This window comes from Cibotium barometz, chromosome 40 (assembly GCF_041138505.1).
Source record: "Cibotium barometz isolate CiBa-2024 chromosome 40, ASM4113850v1, whole genome shotgun sequence".
Taxonomy (NCBI): Eukaryota; Viridiplantae; Streptophyta; class Polypodiopsida; order Cyatheales; family Cibotiaceae; genus Cibotium; species Cibotium barometz.
In genome coordinates this window covers 39,352,314-39,366,787 of record NC_141085.1, presented here as the reverse complement: position 1 = coordinate 39,366,787, position 14,474 = coordinate 39,352,314, and the positions used below count along the sequence as shown (strand labels likewise).

General features: G+C 50.7%; 1 protein-coding gene across 2 annotated transcripts in view; it reads right to left on the bottom strand.

The window, feature by feature from the left end:
* LOC147615488 (Protein kinase superfamily protein) overlaps positions 1–14,474 on the bottom strand; it is a 105,768-nt gene that overhangs the window by 27,469 nt on the left and 63,825 nt on the right. For both annotated transcript variants that reach the window (XM_086779579.1, XM_086779580.1), the window contains one exon: positions 2,700–2,943. In XM_086779579.1, coding sequence (XP_086635705.1) covers positions 2,700–2,943 — 244 coding nt within the window. The remainder of the gene's footprint in view (positions 1–2,699; positions 2,944–14,474) is intronic.

The window sequence follows — 14,474 nt, the reverse complement described above, 5'->3', positions numbered from 1 at the left end:
CTAGCAAGATTACCAAATCAACTTCTTGGAATGGAAGAGTTATTGTGGGAGTTTCTTTGGGAGTGCATGTTGCTCAAATTGGGTTTGTCATGATTGGGGATTGGAGTTTAACAAAGAGTCATTGAGTGCTCCTCGAGTATGTTTTAAGGGTTGGGAGTTTGATAGAGGTTAGCTGTGGAGGCAAAAACTGGTTGCTGCTCATCATCTCACACCGACAATAACCAAAGTTTTTGCTTCGGTGTATCACTTGGAGCATGTTCCACACAGAGATGGTGATCTAGACATATAGTTGCCAGACAGTACTGATGGATATATATTTGGTGCAGCTAGATATATATTATATACCTAGATGAATCCAGGAACATGCCCAAATTCACCTTTTAGGACTATGCATGCTATATACTCATGGTAGTCAACCTACAAGACTATATGACTATCAACTCTGTTATGCATAGTATGGACTAGATACTACGACATCCCCACTAACGTCATCAGTGCCCAATAGTGGGTGTAGAACTCTGTATCAAGATATGCTCACACACACACACACACACACAAGAGCATATATTCACACAAAGTCCTTCGTACTGAGTTTTTGTCAAACCTGCACGGCAGACTCAGTCATAATAAAGCCTAGCACTAAGGGAAGTAGCAAATAGAAAGAATTAGTACAACAAATAAGTAGTTGATAGGGCAAACGCACCGCTAAAGATAGAAAGAATAAGCACAATATCAACTGGCCGCAACTCGGACGAAAACTTCACAATGTGAAATCTGCATGTCCGCTAACATGGCTAAATTATATACCTAGATGAATCCAAGAACATGTCCAAATTCACCTTTTAGGAACGTGCATGTTATATACTCATGGTAGTCAACCCACAAGGCTATATAACTATCAACTCCATTATGCATAGTATGGACTAGATACTACGACATCCCCACTAACGTCATTAGTGTGCCCAATAGTGGGTATAGAACTCTGTATCAAGATATGCTCTCACACACGTACTCCACACACACACACACACACACACATAAGAGCATACATTCAAACAAAGCCCTTCATACTGAGTTTCTGTCAAACCTCCGGAGATGCACGGCAAACTCAGCCATAATGAAGCATAGCACTAAGGGAAGTAGCAAATAGAAAGAATTAGTATAGCAAATAAGTAGTTGATAGGACAAATGCACTGCTAAAGATAGAAAGAATAAGCACTATATCAACTGGCCGCAACTCGGACGAAAACTTCACAATGTGAAATCTGCATGTCCGCTAATGCTGCTGAATTATATACCTAGATGAATCCAGGAACATGCCCAAATTCACCTTTTAGGAACGTGCATGTTATATACTCATGGTAGTCAACCCACAAGACTATATAACTATCAACTCCATTATGACTAGATACTATGACATCCCCACTAACGTCATCAGTGCCCAATAGTGGGTGTAGAACTCTGTATCAAGATATGCTAGATATATACTTGGTGCAGCTATTCTGAGGAGTTTTATTCTTGTTTTTTCTTTCTTCCTTCAAGGTGCGTTGGAGTTGGTGCAAGAAAGTGTTGTGATCCATCTGAGTCAATGCATTAGTGGTTGTAGTGTGGATAGTGGAGATTTGTCAAGCCATTTTCTCGAGTGTTCTTCACATGGGCTACCAAAGGATACTCAAGCGGCCTGCAGTGTTTCTTCAAGAACGGTTGGGCAAATGGAAAGTGTTGGATATGAAGCAAGTGATGGTCATCCTCAAGTTTCTTTGCAGATCTCTGTGCTGACGAGGCGAGAATGGAATGTGAGCCTTCACACTGGATGCAAAGTGGTTTGCTTGAGCTTTTAAAAAATTTAAAAATGAAAGGGCACTTTATAAGGACATCATGCAACTAAGGACAGTTGCAATGCAAGTGGGGGAGAATGCGATGCACCTTCCCAATAGTAGTGCGCGCGCGCATTGGGCAGTTTACATGGCAGTATACAGTAGTCGGCCAGGTGCATACACAGGCAAACATGTCCCTGACGGCCGCATGTTCCACGTGACAGTCGGCGGCCAGGTCACCTAGTCATGGGCAGCCCTCTGAGCAAGCTAAGAGCGGTAGGAACAGGCCCACCAGTACTGGTGTGCATATATACACGCATAAGAGAAAATCACCATTATCATCTACCTCCCTCTAGCAACTGGGGCCTACAAGTGTTTCTTTGGTGTAAGGGCTAGCCAAGCAGGTTCTATAGCAGAGAGTGGTTGTGTACTAACGTCTTCATTCACAGTCGTCAGTTGTAGTTGAAGTACAATTGTAACACTTCATTCTACAAACCACTAGTTTAGGACTCTTGTGCAAGTTGTGTGTGTGTGATTGATTCCGCTGCACTCTACTCTCAAACACTAGCACACAGGCTTGGGTGTTCTACAACATGTGTTGGCATATCTCTCATGTTGTCTTTGCAAGATGTCAATAATATGTTGTTGTCTAACTTCCACTTGTGCTTCTTAGTGGACCTTACAGTGCATACCATGTGATCTACTTAGACAAGAATAAACACCCAAGTGGATCATTGTTAAATGTAAACTTGAAGAAGAAAGCAATACAAAGCAGATAATAAGGCTAACTTTTAAACATCTCAAGGCACAAATGCAAATGTCATGTGTCACTTGGGTGTACAAATGCAGAGGGGTGTGCAGTTTTTGCCAAATAATACTCACCCAAAAGTTCCCATCACTTGAGTGGAAACATAATTGATTTGACCCTCTGGAGCCTGCTTTGCAAGACCAAAATCAGCAACTTTTGCATGGAAATTGTTCTCGATCAGTATGTTTGATGCTTTGAAATCCCTGTGAATTACACAAGGCTGGGAATCCTCATGAAGATAAGCAAGTCCTCGAGCAGCATCCAATGCAATCTTCATTCTTGTATCCCAATCCAGAGGCTGGTTTGCACCCAAAGGCCCTGGTGTGAGCAGAAAACAACTTAGAACCCAAGTTCACATTTCCTAAAAAATTCAACTGGAAATCCAAAACAAAAACATAATTCATTAACATACGAAAAATAAAATGAAATATATGTACATGCACATCAAGTGTGAAAATGGGCTTCATGAATGCACTGGCAAGGGTGCAAGATAAACTCTCTCTCTCTCCCCCTCAACAGGACAGAGAGCCATCATAGATTTCTTTGCGGTACAAGCATCCACATCAGAGTCCACCATCTATACCAGTGCCTTTGCACCATCATCAGAGTCCACCACACATACCCACACGTTTTTTTTTCCAAGAAAGAGACTTCTATTAAGTATGAAAAAAGCATACAACAATCATGGCTATAAGCCGGGATAAAATAGAATCACCCCAATATGTAAGGTGATCTCAACCACTGAGGAGCATCATGATGCCATGAGAGACCTGTACGATTAGAGGAAAAGAAAATGCCAGGGTCTCACTCAGGCATAAATACAACGCGCTTTGCGTGCGCGGAACGAGAGGATCCCTGAATATGAGCCCAAGTAGCCATGAGAGTATGGATGATATCACCCCATATAGTACTAATGCACTGAGACTCAAAAATCTGGACACCCTTAATAGCCTCCGTGCATCTATCTCTCCAGATCTACCGTGTTGTAATACTGACAACAATCTCCCAACTAGTGTCAATCCTCTGTCGGGGAAATGTATAATAAGAGTGAGGGACATCCTACAATAAACCATGCTGGGCAATACCTCTACGAATGAAAATAGCAAAGTCTATATCATTGCCCTCATAGAAAAGCCTTGAACCAGATTGAAAAAGCCAAGCAACTGCCCCCCCCAAGTCACATGCATGGCACGGCCACTCAATTTGTCCATAAGTTGGGCTATAGAACCCCAAATATGTTGTGCAGTGCTGCATCCCCATAAACAATATTGTACAGTCTCAACATTTGCTACACATCTCGGGCAAGTAGGTGCTACATCGAAAACCAATCTCCAGTGATTGGTAGGGAGACCACCATGTAAAATAACCAAAAGAAATGAGAGATTTGGCTCCTTTTGTATGAATGCCAATATCTACGTTGTATCATTGGAGAGATATCATAACTCTCCCAATGAGGCATGAGAGTAGGGATCCTATGCATCTGTCGAGTGATGATATGCTTAAAAAAACATTTTTAATTTAAGCATAAATGTAAAATTTATAAGATTTATCACTAAAATTCATTAGAGAGTTCCAATTGCATTAAAGAGCCATTCAATTGAATGCTTATCAAGCTTGAGAGGGGTTGAGAAGTGAGAAACATTTTGAGATTAAGAAAAAAGATCATAAACCATACTTTACCTCTTAATTTGCTTGATTCTTTAGTCAATGGAGAGGCCCCCAGCCAATCAATTGGTTTGGTATGTTAATGAAGACTCCAAGGAAGATTGAAGAGAGAGAGAAGCTCCATCGCTTCAATTTGTAGAGGATAATAGAAAATAAGCTTATCTTAGAGTAATACCGGCATAGTTTAGTTCATAGATGAGAATACAAAAGAATGAGGATCTATTTATAAGTGAGGGAGGCCACTAACTGAGTCCAACTAAGTTCTAGAATTTTTCAGCTTCAGTTTGGCTGAATTTGGACAAGATTTGGATCAGTTTGGCTCCCTTTTTGATTTGGTTTGATCCAAGAGAGAGGAGAGATAAAAATATCCTATTATTTTTTAGTTTAAAACTCCTCCACACATGTGAAATAGGCGCCTCCTTGAAGGTCCCTCTTTTCCTTACCAAGGTGTCAAAAATGAATGATTACTCTAAAATATCTCATCTTTTTAGTAATATTTCATAATTTTTAACTAAAAAATCTTGTACTCAGTTAACTCTTCATCTTATGTGGACATTTACTCATTTTTAGGTATTTTCTTTTATTCATTGGATTTATCTCATCCCAATACTTGGATTAATCTTATTTTTTTTTTCCCGAGAAAAGATCCTTTCATTAGTTATGTAAAAAACCGCCCGGAGGGCTACAAAAGAGATCTCTCCTGCTCCTACCAGAGAGAAGAGCAGTGAATACATCATGGCAGCCCGGGAGACTCTCCCTAGGTGCTGCAAAATACAAGCATCAGTCTAAAGGACTGAGCGGCTAAATCATACAATGGGGGGGGGGAAAAGCCAAACAGGTGGCCTGTAGTGCCAACGGGGGGATCCCGTGTGTAGGGAATAGAACGGGCCGCAGCGCCAAGTGGTATGAAAGGCCTGGCGCCGTAAGATCGCCTCATCCGAGTCTCCCCGGATGCGGTCGTACTGTCCTCGCAGGGTGTGGATCAACTCCTGCCAAATCCCCCGAACAGTCTCTGCTGGTGGCTCCAATCTCCCCTCAAAGGCCGTGAAGCACCGGGCCCTCCAGGTGAACCAGATGGTGAGGCTGCTGAGGAGCTCCCATCGTAAATCCCTCTCCTGTGTCCAGCTGGCGGACGAGAAATCCGGTGCCGGAACCAGGCGAGGCTGGCCCCTAATAAATCTGATGGCCTGACTGCCCTGCTCCATCTCATAGCCCATAGCAGGCCCTGACGAAGTCGACCAAGCAGCGGCACCCCACGTAAACATACCCTCTGGAGAAAGGGGGGCCAGAATACGCAGCATCCGCAGCCAAATCTGCTGTGCCTGAGGGCAGTCCCACAGGCAATGTCTCTGTGTCTCCATAGGGTGGCCGCATCGGACGCAGGCCGCCGGAAGACCGCTGTAAACAAGCCAAGTGCCAACTGCTGAGCCCCTGTGGGCGACCAGCCACTGAAAAGCCGAGATCCTGCGGGCCTGTCGACTAGCCCAGAGCCGAGCCCAGAAATCCTCCAGGAACTCCTGTGATAGTCCCTGCAATCGCCAATGCCCCGCTGCCGCTGGAGAAACCGTCCTCCTCGCCGTCAAGATATGCCGTCCCAGCCTAACAGTATACTGGAAAAATGTGATCTCTGTGGCCTCAAGGGATGCATAAGGATCATGCCACTCGTACTCTCCGGGGTCCCACTGCAGCCGGGCCAAGGGGCGCGCTGCATATGCCCAGATGCGCCAATCCGGGAGCACGTCCGCAGGGTCGGGGTCAATATGCCACTTCCGAGAAGCGGCAACCACTACCCGAATCCTCTGAAAGGTGCACTCTGCAACCAAAGGCGACTCCACCTCCACTCTCTGGAGTCTGCCCTCATCCTGAATCTCATAATAGAGGCATCTGCCATCCTCAGTGCTAGCTCTGACAGCAATCAGGATCTCCAACTGTGTAAAGGCTCCCATCCATCGCGGGGCCACTGGCTCGAGAGGTGTGAACCACTCCTCTGAAAGTGCCTCCTGAATATCATCCCTCATAATCAATCCCCCTCTGAAGTGACTCAGCCTCTCCACCTGGGTCTCCTCTGGTAGACTGCAGAAAGCCTGCCAGTCTCCAAAACTACGAGCCGGGCCGCCGCTAAAGGTCCCCAGGCTAGACGAGGCCGAGAACCCAGCATATGACCCTGCTCTGTACGAACCGCTGGGCTCCAGATGAGCGGCTGCCTGGCCCGCTCCTCAACACAAGAAGGAGGCCGCTGAGAGAGCCCCGGTCTCAACAGCTCCCAAGCTCTCAGGATACTCAGAGCAAATCTGTCCTCCCATCCTCTACTGAGGCCTGTCCTCCTCATCTCTATGAAGATCCAGCGAATCTCTGGTGCCCAAGTACCCCCTGCAGGAGGCGCCCGGGCCTGCAGTCGCTGCAAGAGGAGCTCTTTCCAAGGCTCAGCGCCTGGAAGCAACCCCCGAACAATAAGCTTCCCCAATAAGGCTCTACTCTGATCGACTGGATCTATAATGCCCAAACCGCCCTGAGCCAGCGGAAGTGTAATAACTGCCCATGCAACCTTTGCCCGAGCTGGCTGACCGTCCCGCCCAGACCACAGAAAGTTCCTGATCAGCCTCTGTACCTGGCTGATGCAAGAGCTCGAGAAAATCCAGCAAGACGTAATGTACCACATAGTCGCTAACAGCACCTGATTTGCCACCACCACCCTACCAGCCAAGGATAGTCGAGCTGTACTCCAATACAATAGCTTCTTCCGAATGCTCAGAAGAAGCGGGGCAATCTGCTGCTCAGGTGACAAATCGAGGCCGATCTGGCATCCCAAATACCGCACTGCTGTGCCGGGAGGAATCCATCTAAAGCCGGGGTCCGGACTCCATGCCGGAGTGGGAGCACTACTGATCCAAAAGGCGACTGTCTTGCGCCAATTGATCAATGCTCCCGATGCTGCACTAAAAACCTGGAGCGACTGCTCTGCTCGAATAAGATTGGCCTCTTGGCCATGCAAAAATAAGCCCGTGTCGTCTGCAAACTCAGCATCAAGCAAATCCTCCCCCCGGACTGGGAGCTGAAGTCCTCTCAAACCAACCTCCTCTGCCGACAAATACATACTCATAGCCTCCGCAAAGAAGAGAAAAAGGAAAGGAGCGAGAGGACACCCCTGACGGACTGATCTGGTCAGCTCAAAACTCGGCCCCCGACCTCCTGCAATCAGCACCTGGCTGCGAGCTGTGGAATACAAAGCTGCCACCCCTCTGATCCATCCTGGCTCAAAGCCCAGGCGTAGCATAGTGCCCTCTAAGAATCCCCAATCGACTCTATCGTATGCCTTCTCAAAATCGAGAAGCATCACGACCAGGTCCTCACCAAGAAACCTGGCTCGGGCCGTCGCCTCCCAGAAAGTAAAGATGTTGTCAAGGATACTGCGCTCCTTGACAAATCCTGTCTGAGTAGCATGAATCAACTCCCCCAGGAAGGGCTGGATCCTCAAACTCAAGGCCTTTGCCAAGACCTTGTAGACAGTATTGAGGATCGTAATAGGCCTCCAATGCCGAATATCATCTGATACTCCCTCCCCCTTGGGGATAAGATAGATCAAGCCCTCTGAAAAGCTCTGCGGCATCACCCCAGTGTCCAAAACATGCTGAAAGCCCCTGCGGAGGCCTGGCCCCAAAAGGTCCCAGTAGCGCATAAAGAAGGCCGGCGTCAGTCCGTCCTCCCCTAGGCAACTATGTCGCGGTAGGACCCTCAAGGCCTCGGCAAGCTCAGTCTCTGACAGAGGCGCACCTAAAACTGTGCGCATATGGTCTGTGACCCTCCTCTGCACATGGGCCCACACAGTCTGTCTGCATACATCCCGAGCCGCAGTGGCTGGCTCCGCTGAAAGCAAGTCACTATAAAAAGCTGTGGCAATGTCTCTGATCTCCCCGAGCTCAGTAGCTATCGATCCATCCGGTCTACCAAGCTGGCGAACCCCTGCTCGCGCATGACGGGGTCCAGTGATCTCAAAAAACTCCCCAGTCACTCTATCACCAAGCTGCGTCCACTGAGAGGCCTGACGACGATAGTAAAACTCATGTCTCTGCTCCTCTGCCTCTCTAACCTCCTGGCGGGCCTGGCTCAGCTGGGACGCCACCCACTCACATGCTGGCTGCTGCTCCTGAAGGCGCTGTAGCGAAGCAAGGCTACGTCTCAGCCGTTGCTCCCGCTCGCGAATCTCTCCCAGTCGTGTCAAAGCTGCAGCGTGCAGAAAAGAGCTAAGATCAATGAGTCCCTGGGCACACTGGCCCGCTGCATCCTGGTCAGAGCACTGACTATCCTGCCAGATCCTCTCAATGTCCTCAGCGAGACTGGGGTCTGCAAGTACCCGCTCTGGGATCCTCAACTGCAAGCTGGGCTCCCGAGTCCCCTCCTCCAAAGTCAATATAACTGGCGCATGATCTGAAAATGAGGTGCCAGCAAGAATGCCGACGGAGCCCCCTCGCTCCCCCAACCAATCGCCCACATAAAAGCGATCAATCCGAGATAGATTAGTCCCTCCCTGTCGGCGATCCGACCGAGAGAAACTAAGACTGTCCTGAGACCGGGAGAAAGCCCCATGCTGCCATGCATCAGTGATCCTCAGTGACATGCAAAACCGGTCCCAAGCTGCAAGCTCCGTGCCGTGCACTGTAACATGACTGCCTCCCACCCTATCTGCCGGGTCCTCAAGCATGTTGAAGTCTCCCCCAACACACCAATGTGCAACCTCTGGCAATGCATCTGTAACCTGAGTCCAAAACTCTGCTCTGGCACTAGCATGATTGGGCGCATAGATGTTGAGCACACCCAATAGCTCATCATGCATCCTCAGAATGACATACTGTGCTCTGCCAGGCACAATGATCCCTCGATCCACAATGGCCTGCCGCCATGCATCTGCAATAACCATGCATACTCCTCCCTGTCCACCCAAAGGACCAAACCCTGCAGACCAGAAAGTGTCCCATCTACCAGGCATCACCGAACCATATCTCCGGATCCTGCTCTCACCCAAGTGGTGCTCCTGCATCATCAGAATGTCTATGCTGCCACCAACCAGGCATCTCTGTAGCTCCTGCCTCAAGCAGCCTCGATAACGTATAAAGTGTGCTCCGCCGAGGCCCTGAACATTCCATGAGATGATCCTCATGGATGTCCTACTGAGGTGGATGCTGTCTCAGCCGTGCGGCGAGCCTTCGCAAGCGGCTTGGATGGAGAGTAGTCCCCATCCGAACGGCTGCGAGTCTGCCCACCCGGTGTACTGCAAGAATCCCGGATCAGGCGCCAGTGGCTGTGACCCATGGCGACTGCCTCCTGCTCTGACATAGTAACCTCGTGTACACTCACATATCCTGGGTCGCGTGCCAAGTCTGCAACTATGCGCACGACCAAATGCCGAATCTCGGATGTATCCACACTCCCGGGATCCAAGAAAAAATGAGCCAACTCCCAAAGTCGGCCTATCACATCTGTAACCTCCAAATCGCTCATGTGATGAGAAAACTCAACTGCCTGAGTCTTCAACGTGCTGAGAGCGAGCTCTAGAGTCCACTCCCGGTCACAAGGTCCACAAAGAGGGAATGAGAAGGCCACCGCTGAGTCTAGTGCCTCCTCCCCGCGGGCCGGAGGTATCACTACATGCACTCGGATGGGAGCTGGCTCATGGGGGCCCTCGGCTCCAAAAAGCCGTGTAAAGGTATAATCAAACGCCTCCGAGCGCTGACGAATGCCGAGGCGACTCAGCCGACTGCGGATAGATGAAATCCGTGAGGCCCTAATCGGCATAGGTCTCCTCTGAGATGCTCGAGCGAGGTCAGTGCTCAGCGCCCTCCGGACTGCAGGTGAGCGCCAGGGAACTGCCAGGACCTCCCGGGAAGGCGAGGCGGGCGGAGGGGGAGGAGGGGGAAGCGAGGGAGGAGGAGAGGGAGCCGCTGCCGAGACCGGAGCGGGGGCGGGAGGAGGCGATGGTGGACGCGAGGCGGTGGGAGGGGGTGGGTGTGGGGGAGGTGAAGGAGGGGGAGCTGGCATCTCCTGGTCCTCGGTCACTGCAGGGGTCTCCTCCTGAAGGGGAGCAAATCTGTTCCTCACGGGAACCCAGTGAGGCTGAGCCTGTGGCTGCTGCTGCAGCGGTACCTGGGCGCGCTGCTGAGGCTGTCTCCCTCGACGGCGCCCCTGTCCTGGCTGCCACTCCGAGGTCTCTGTGGCCTGAGCAGGTGTCCCTGAGGCAGCCTGCCGGGCCGAATCTGTGGGCGGGCCATCCGTGGCCTGCTGCTGTGGTGAGGGCCGAGGTCTCCTGCGAGGGCAGGCCTTGGCCAAATGGCCGACCTGCCTACAAATGAAGCACTGGTTCGGGAGCCCCGAGAACTCCTCTCTGATCTATCCACCCCCCCCCTATCCTAGGTAGCTGAATGACCTTAGGAAGGGAGGAGATGTCAGATACCAACACTCTGACCGAAGGTAACCCAGCTGCTCTGGCCACCACTGAAGCTGCTGAGGGGCCCGTCTCAAGAACCGAGCCCACCAAAGCTCCGAGCCTGGGGAGGAGCGGAAGATACTCCCGGCGGAGACCAGGGAAACAAACTGTAATATGGAAGAGGCGCTCTCCCTGCTCCGCCGCTGCTGGGTCAAATCCATGCTGCCAAGGCCTGAAGAAAGCCCGAGCACCCCTGATATCCAGAGGACTCATGGCAAGGACCTTGGCAACGCTCTGGGCGGCCTCGAACTCGATCTGATAATGTCCCCGGCCCAAGAGCTGTACATCCAGGATCTTGCCCACATCTGCAAGAAGGCGGGCCTGAAGAAGATCCCTGATCTCCCCTCTGCTGGGGCGAGTGCCGACTATACGGCAGATGGTGGAGTGAGCCTGAAGGCGCTCCACCTCTGCGGTGAGGCTCGCTTCCTCTTCCGGCGAAAGAGAAAGCCTGATGGGGATGACCTCGGGGGCGGGCGAGGGGGCTGCAGAAGAGTCCCTCTGAGGCGAGGCGGGAGGAGTCTCCATCAGAGTCTGAAGCTCAAGCGGAGGCGAGGCGAAAGCGGAAAACCCTGCAAGAAGCGGGCTGCTCACCAAGAGGCGGAAGGACGGGTGACGATAAGGAAGAAAAACAAAAAAAAAAAAACCCCCTAAGGGAAATAGCAGCACGACAGAGGAGGGAAGGGGGGGGCGGAAATTGGAGGAGAGGCCCAGAGGGGGGGAGGCGGCGACAACGCGAGAGGGAAGAGGGGGGGGCGCTGCTGAATGGCGGCGAGAATGAAGAAGCGAAGAGGCGGGGGGGGGGGGGCGGAATGGCGGCAGCGGGAAGGGAGGGGAAAGGCGGCAGCGGGGAGGGGAGAGGCGGCAGCGGGGAGGGGGGCGACCTGGCGAAGAGGGGGGGTGGAGGCGCAAAAGCGCTGATGGAGGGGGGGCGGCGCAGCAGCGAGGAAGGGGGGGGGGGCGCAGTGACGAGCAGAGGGGAAAAACGGGGGGCAGAGGAGGGAAGGGGCGCGAGGAGGGGGGGGGATCGAGGTGCGCAGAGCAGGGGGGGGGGGGGGGGCGGGAGCTTCAGCGAGCGAGAACGTCTTATTTGGATTAATCTTATTGGTCCATAGGAACCTTAATTGGACCATAATAAAATTTTCAGAAAATCGTAACCCTTAGGCTAAGGTCTTCTAAATCATTTTTAATTAATTCCAATTGCACCTTGGAAAATTTATTTTGATTTTTTGTTTCAAGAAAATATATTTTTGATATTTGAAATTTTTATATCCAAAAATAACTCAATATTGATTTACCACTCTCTAGAAATTTTTTATCTCACTAGGTGAAATAAGAAAAAAAAATATTTTCTTGTATTCAAAAACAGGGAATGATTACAAGGGATTGAAATAGAGGCTTCTTCATTATTCAAGCTGAGGAGGAATCTTACAGCCCAGGAGACTAGACTTTAGGGATTGCGCCTTCCCCTCCGCACGTAGGAGAAGTTGCTGGACTCAGAGTTTGCAGACAACACATCAACTTACGTTGCTGGAGATGTTGGGAATCTCCAGAGATTCGCAGAGGCGATAGAGATTTTCTGCCATGCATCAGGAGCGCAGATCAACTCGCACAAGTCATGTGATTTTTAGGTAGGCACCTAACCCGACTTTGCGCGACCAGTTGAGGCTTTCCAATGAATCCCGAGGGGCACTCCAATCCGATACCTTGGTGGCTAAGTCAGCATTGATCTCTCTCTCTCGTAGCAGCTCGCTCTGCTTCTTCTGAGTATTCGCAAGAAGCTTTATACTGGAGCTCGGCAAGGCTATCCCTAGCAGGTAGAGTGGTGGTGGCGATCCAAGTACTATTTGCCACCATGTGGTACATCACCTCGTGCTAGGCCTTTTCTCGAGCATGTATTGGCCAAGTACAGCGTTTGATCCGGAACTTCTTGTGGGCCGGAAGTGATGGGAGGCCAGCTAGGGCCAAGGTGGCATGGAGAGTGTCATTCAGCCACGTAGCATAGGGGGACTTGGCCTCATCGATCCAGCTATACAGAGCCGTGCCCTGTTGGGCAAGTTGATTGTCAGAGGACTACTACTCGGTGGTGAGCTTTGGAAGGATTTCCTCTTGGCCTGGATTCCAATCCGCACTCCAAGTCTTGGAGGCCCATGGCCGCAGAGTACTAGATGGATCCTCACAAAGATGCGAGCCCATGGTTTTACTCCTGCCTCTTTGAGGACAGATTCGCAGCCAGTCTACTTCGTGCTTGGGATCAGTTACCTCAGGAGGAGCAGGAGAGAGGCCTGACAGGGATCCAAAGCTTAGCATCAACATCGACTTAGCTATTCCTCAAGAGTGACTGACTCATATTATAGACCCGATCTCCCCCGGTGTAGCTAGGCGTGTTCACCAGACATGATATCCTCATGGCGGTCCATGGAGCAGATGAGGATAGTGGTCTGCTCACTTTTTCTATTGGATCCCATGGCAAACTAGAGAGATCCCCTTGGAGGATTTCAAAGGCTGCACCTTGTAGAGGGTGAGGGTGAGTGGTTTCCGGGCACAAGCATCGCACATAGATCCACCACCAGCCAAGGTGGCTAGGAGAGACTTTGGCGGCTATGGATTTGGGAGTGCCAACCTCTCACGCAGTTGCAGCGGGATCCTGGAGAGTGGACTTCGCATGATCCCACAGATTGGGTGGAGACTCTGGATGCCCCTTTCTTTGCATATACAATGCGGCTTGGCCGCAGGATCCAAATGCCTGAGATAGGTGGCACACAGGTAGCAACAACACACTGGTAGTATCAGGGCCTATCACAGCGCTTCCTTTCAGAATTCTGGAAGTGGTTTTGGGACAGCTTTCGGCCGAGGAAGATCACTCTCTTTCTTTGGCTGATGGCACATAGGGGTCTCGCGGTTGGTACTTGGCTGGCAGTCGGAGGTCGGTCAGTAGCTTGCCGGAGGTGTGGCCACCCCCAGGAGTCTCAGCGACATTGCCTTTGGGATTGCCTGAAGGCCCAACAGATTTGGCAGCGAATTCTCCGCATCTTTGCTATGGACAGGGCATCGACTTGGATCATCACTTGGGGTACTGTCGCTTGGGCCACCGAGACTAGAGTGGTCAGGACTTCCGAGGAGGATGGGGGAGGAGCAGCCCTTCAGGTCTCCCACCATCGTATTGCAGTAGTACCAATCACACGCCCCACCGGCATGTGCCTGGCAACCAGGCTCATGCCAACGATGGGAGATTTGCAGTAGAATAGCAGCCTAGCACATTTGGCATGCTAGATGTAGTGAGGCCATCGAGGGTACCCACACTCCGCCGGCTGAGACCATTAGGAGCATATGGCTCGATATCATTCACACCCTCCGCGGTCAATGGGAGAAGCTGTAGGGAGGTTCTAACCGCATGCGGAAGTGGCGAGAAGCCTTCTTGAGACTGTGGAGGCCTGGCCCTTTCCTCAAAGATAGAGGCAGTGACCCCATTTGGCATTACAAACCACCTGTATGGTTGTTCCCCCCCCTGTATGAGATAGCCTTCTCCTCACAGAGCGGCCAGCTAGAGGAGAAGCATCTCTTCCCCTTTGATCATTTGTCTCCCGCCCTTATATGAGGTGAGGCTGTATTTAGCCCATTATGGTTGTACTTGGCCCTTTGCGGCTGTTTTTCTTTAACTAATTGAAGGATCTTTTTCCCAAAAAAAAAGAGAAAAAAAAAGAGGAGA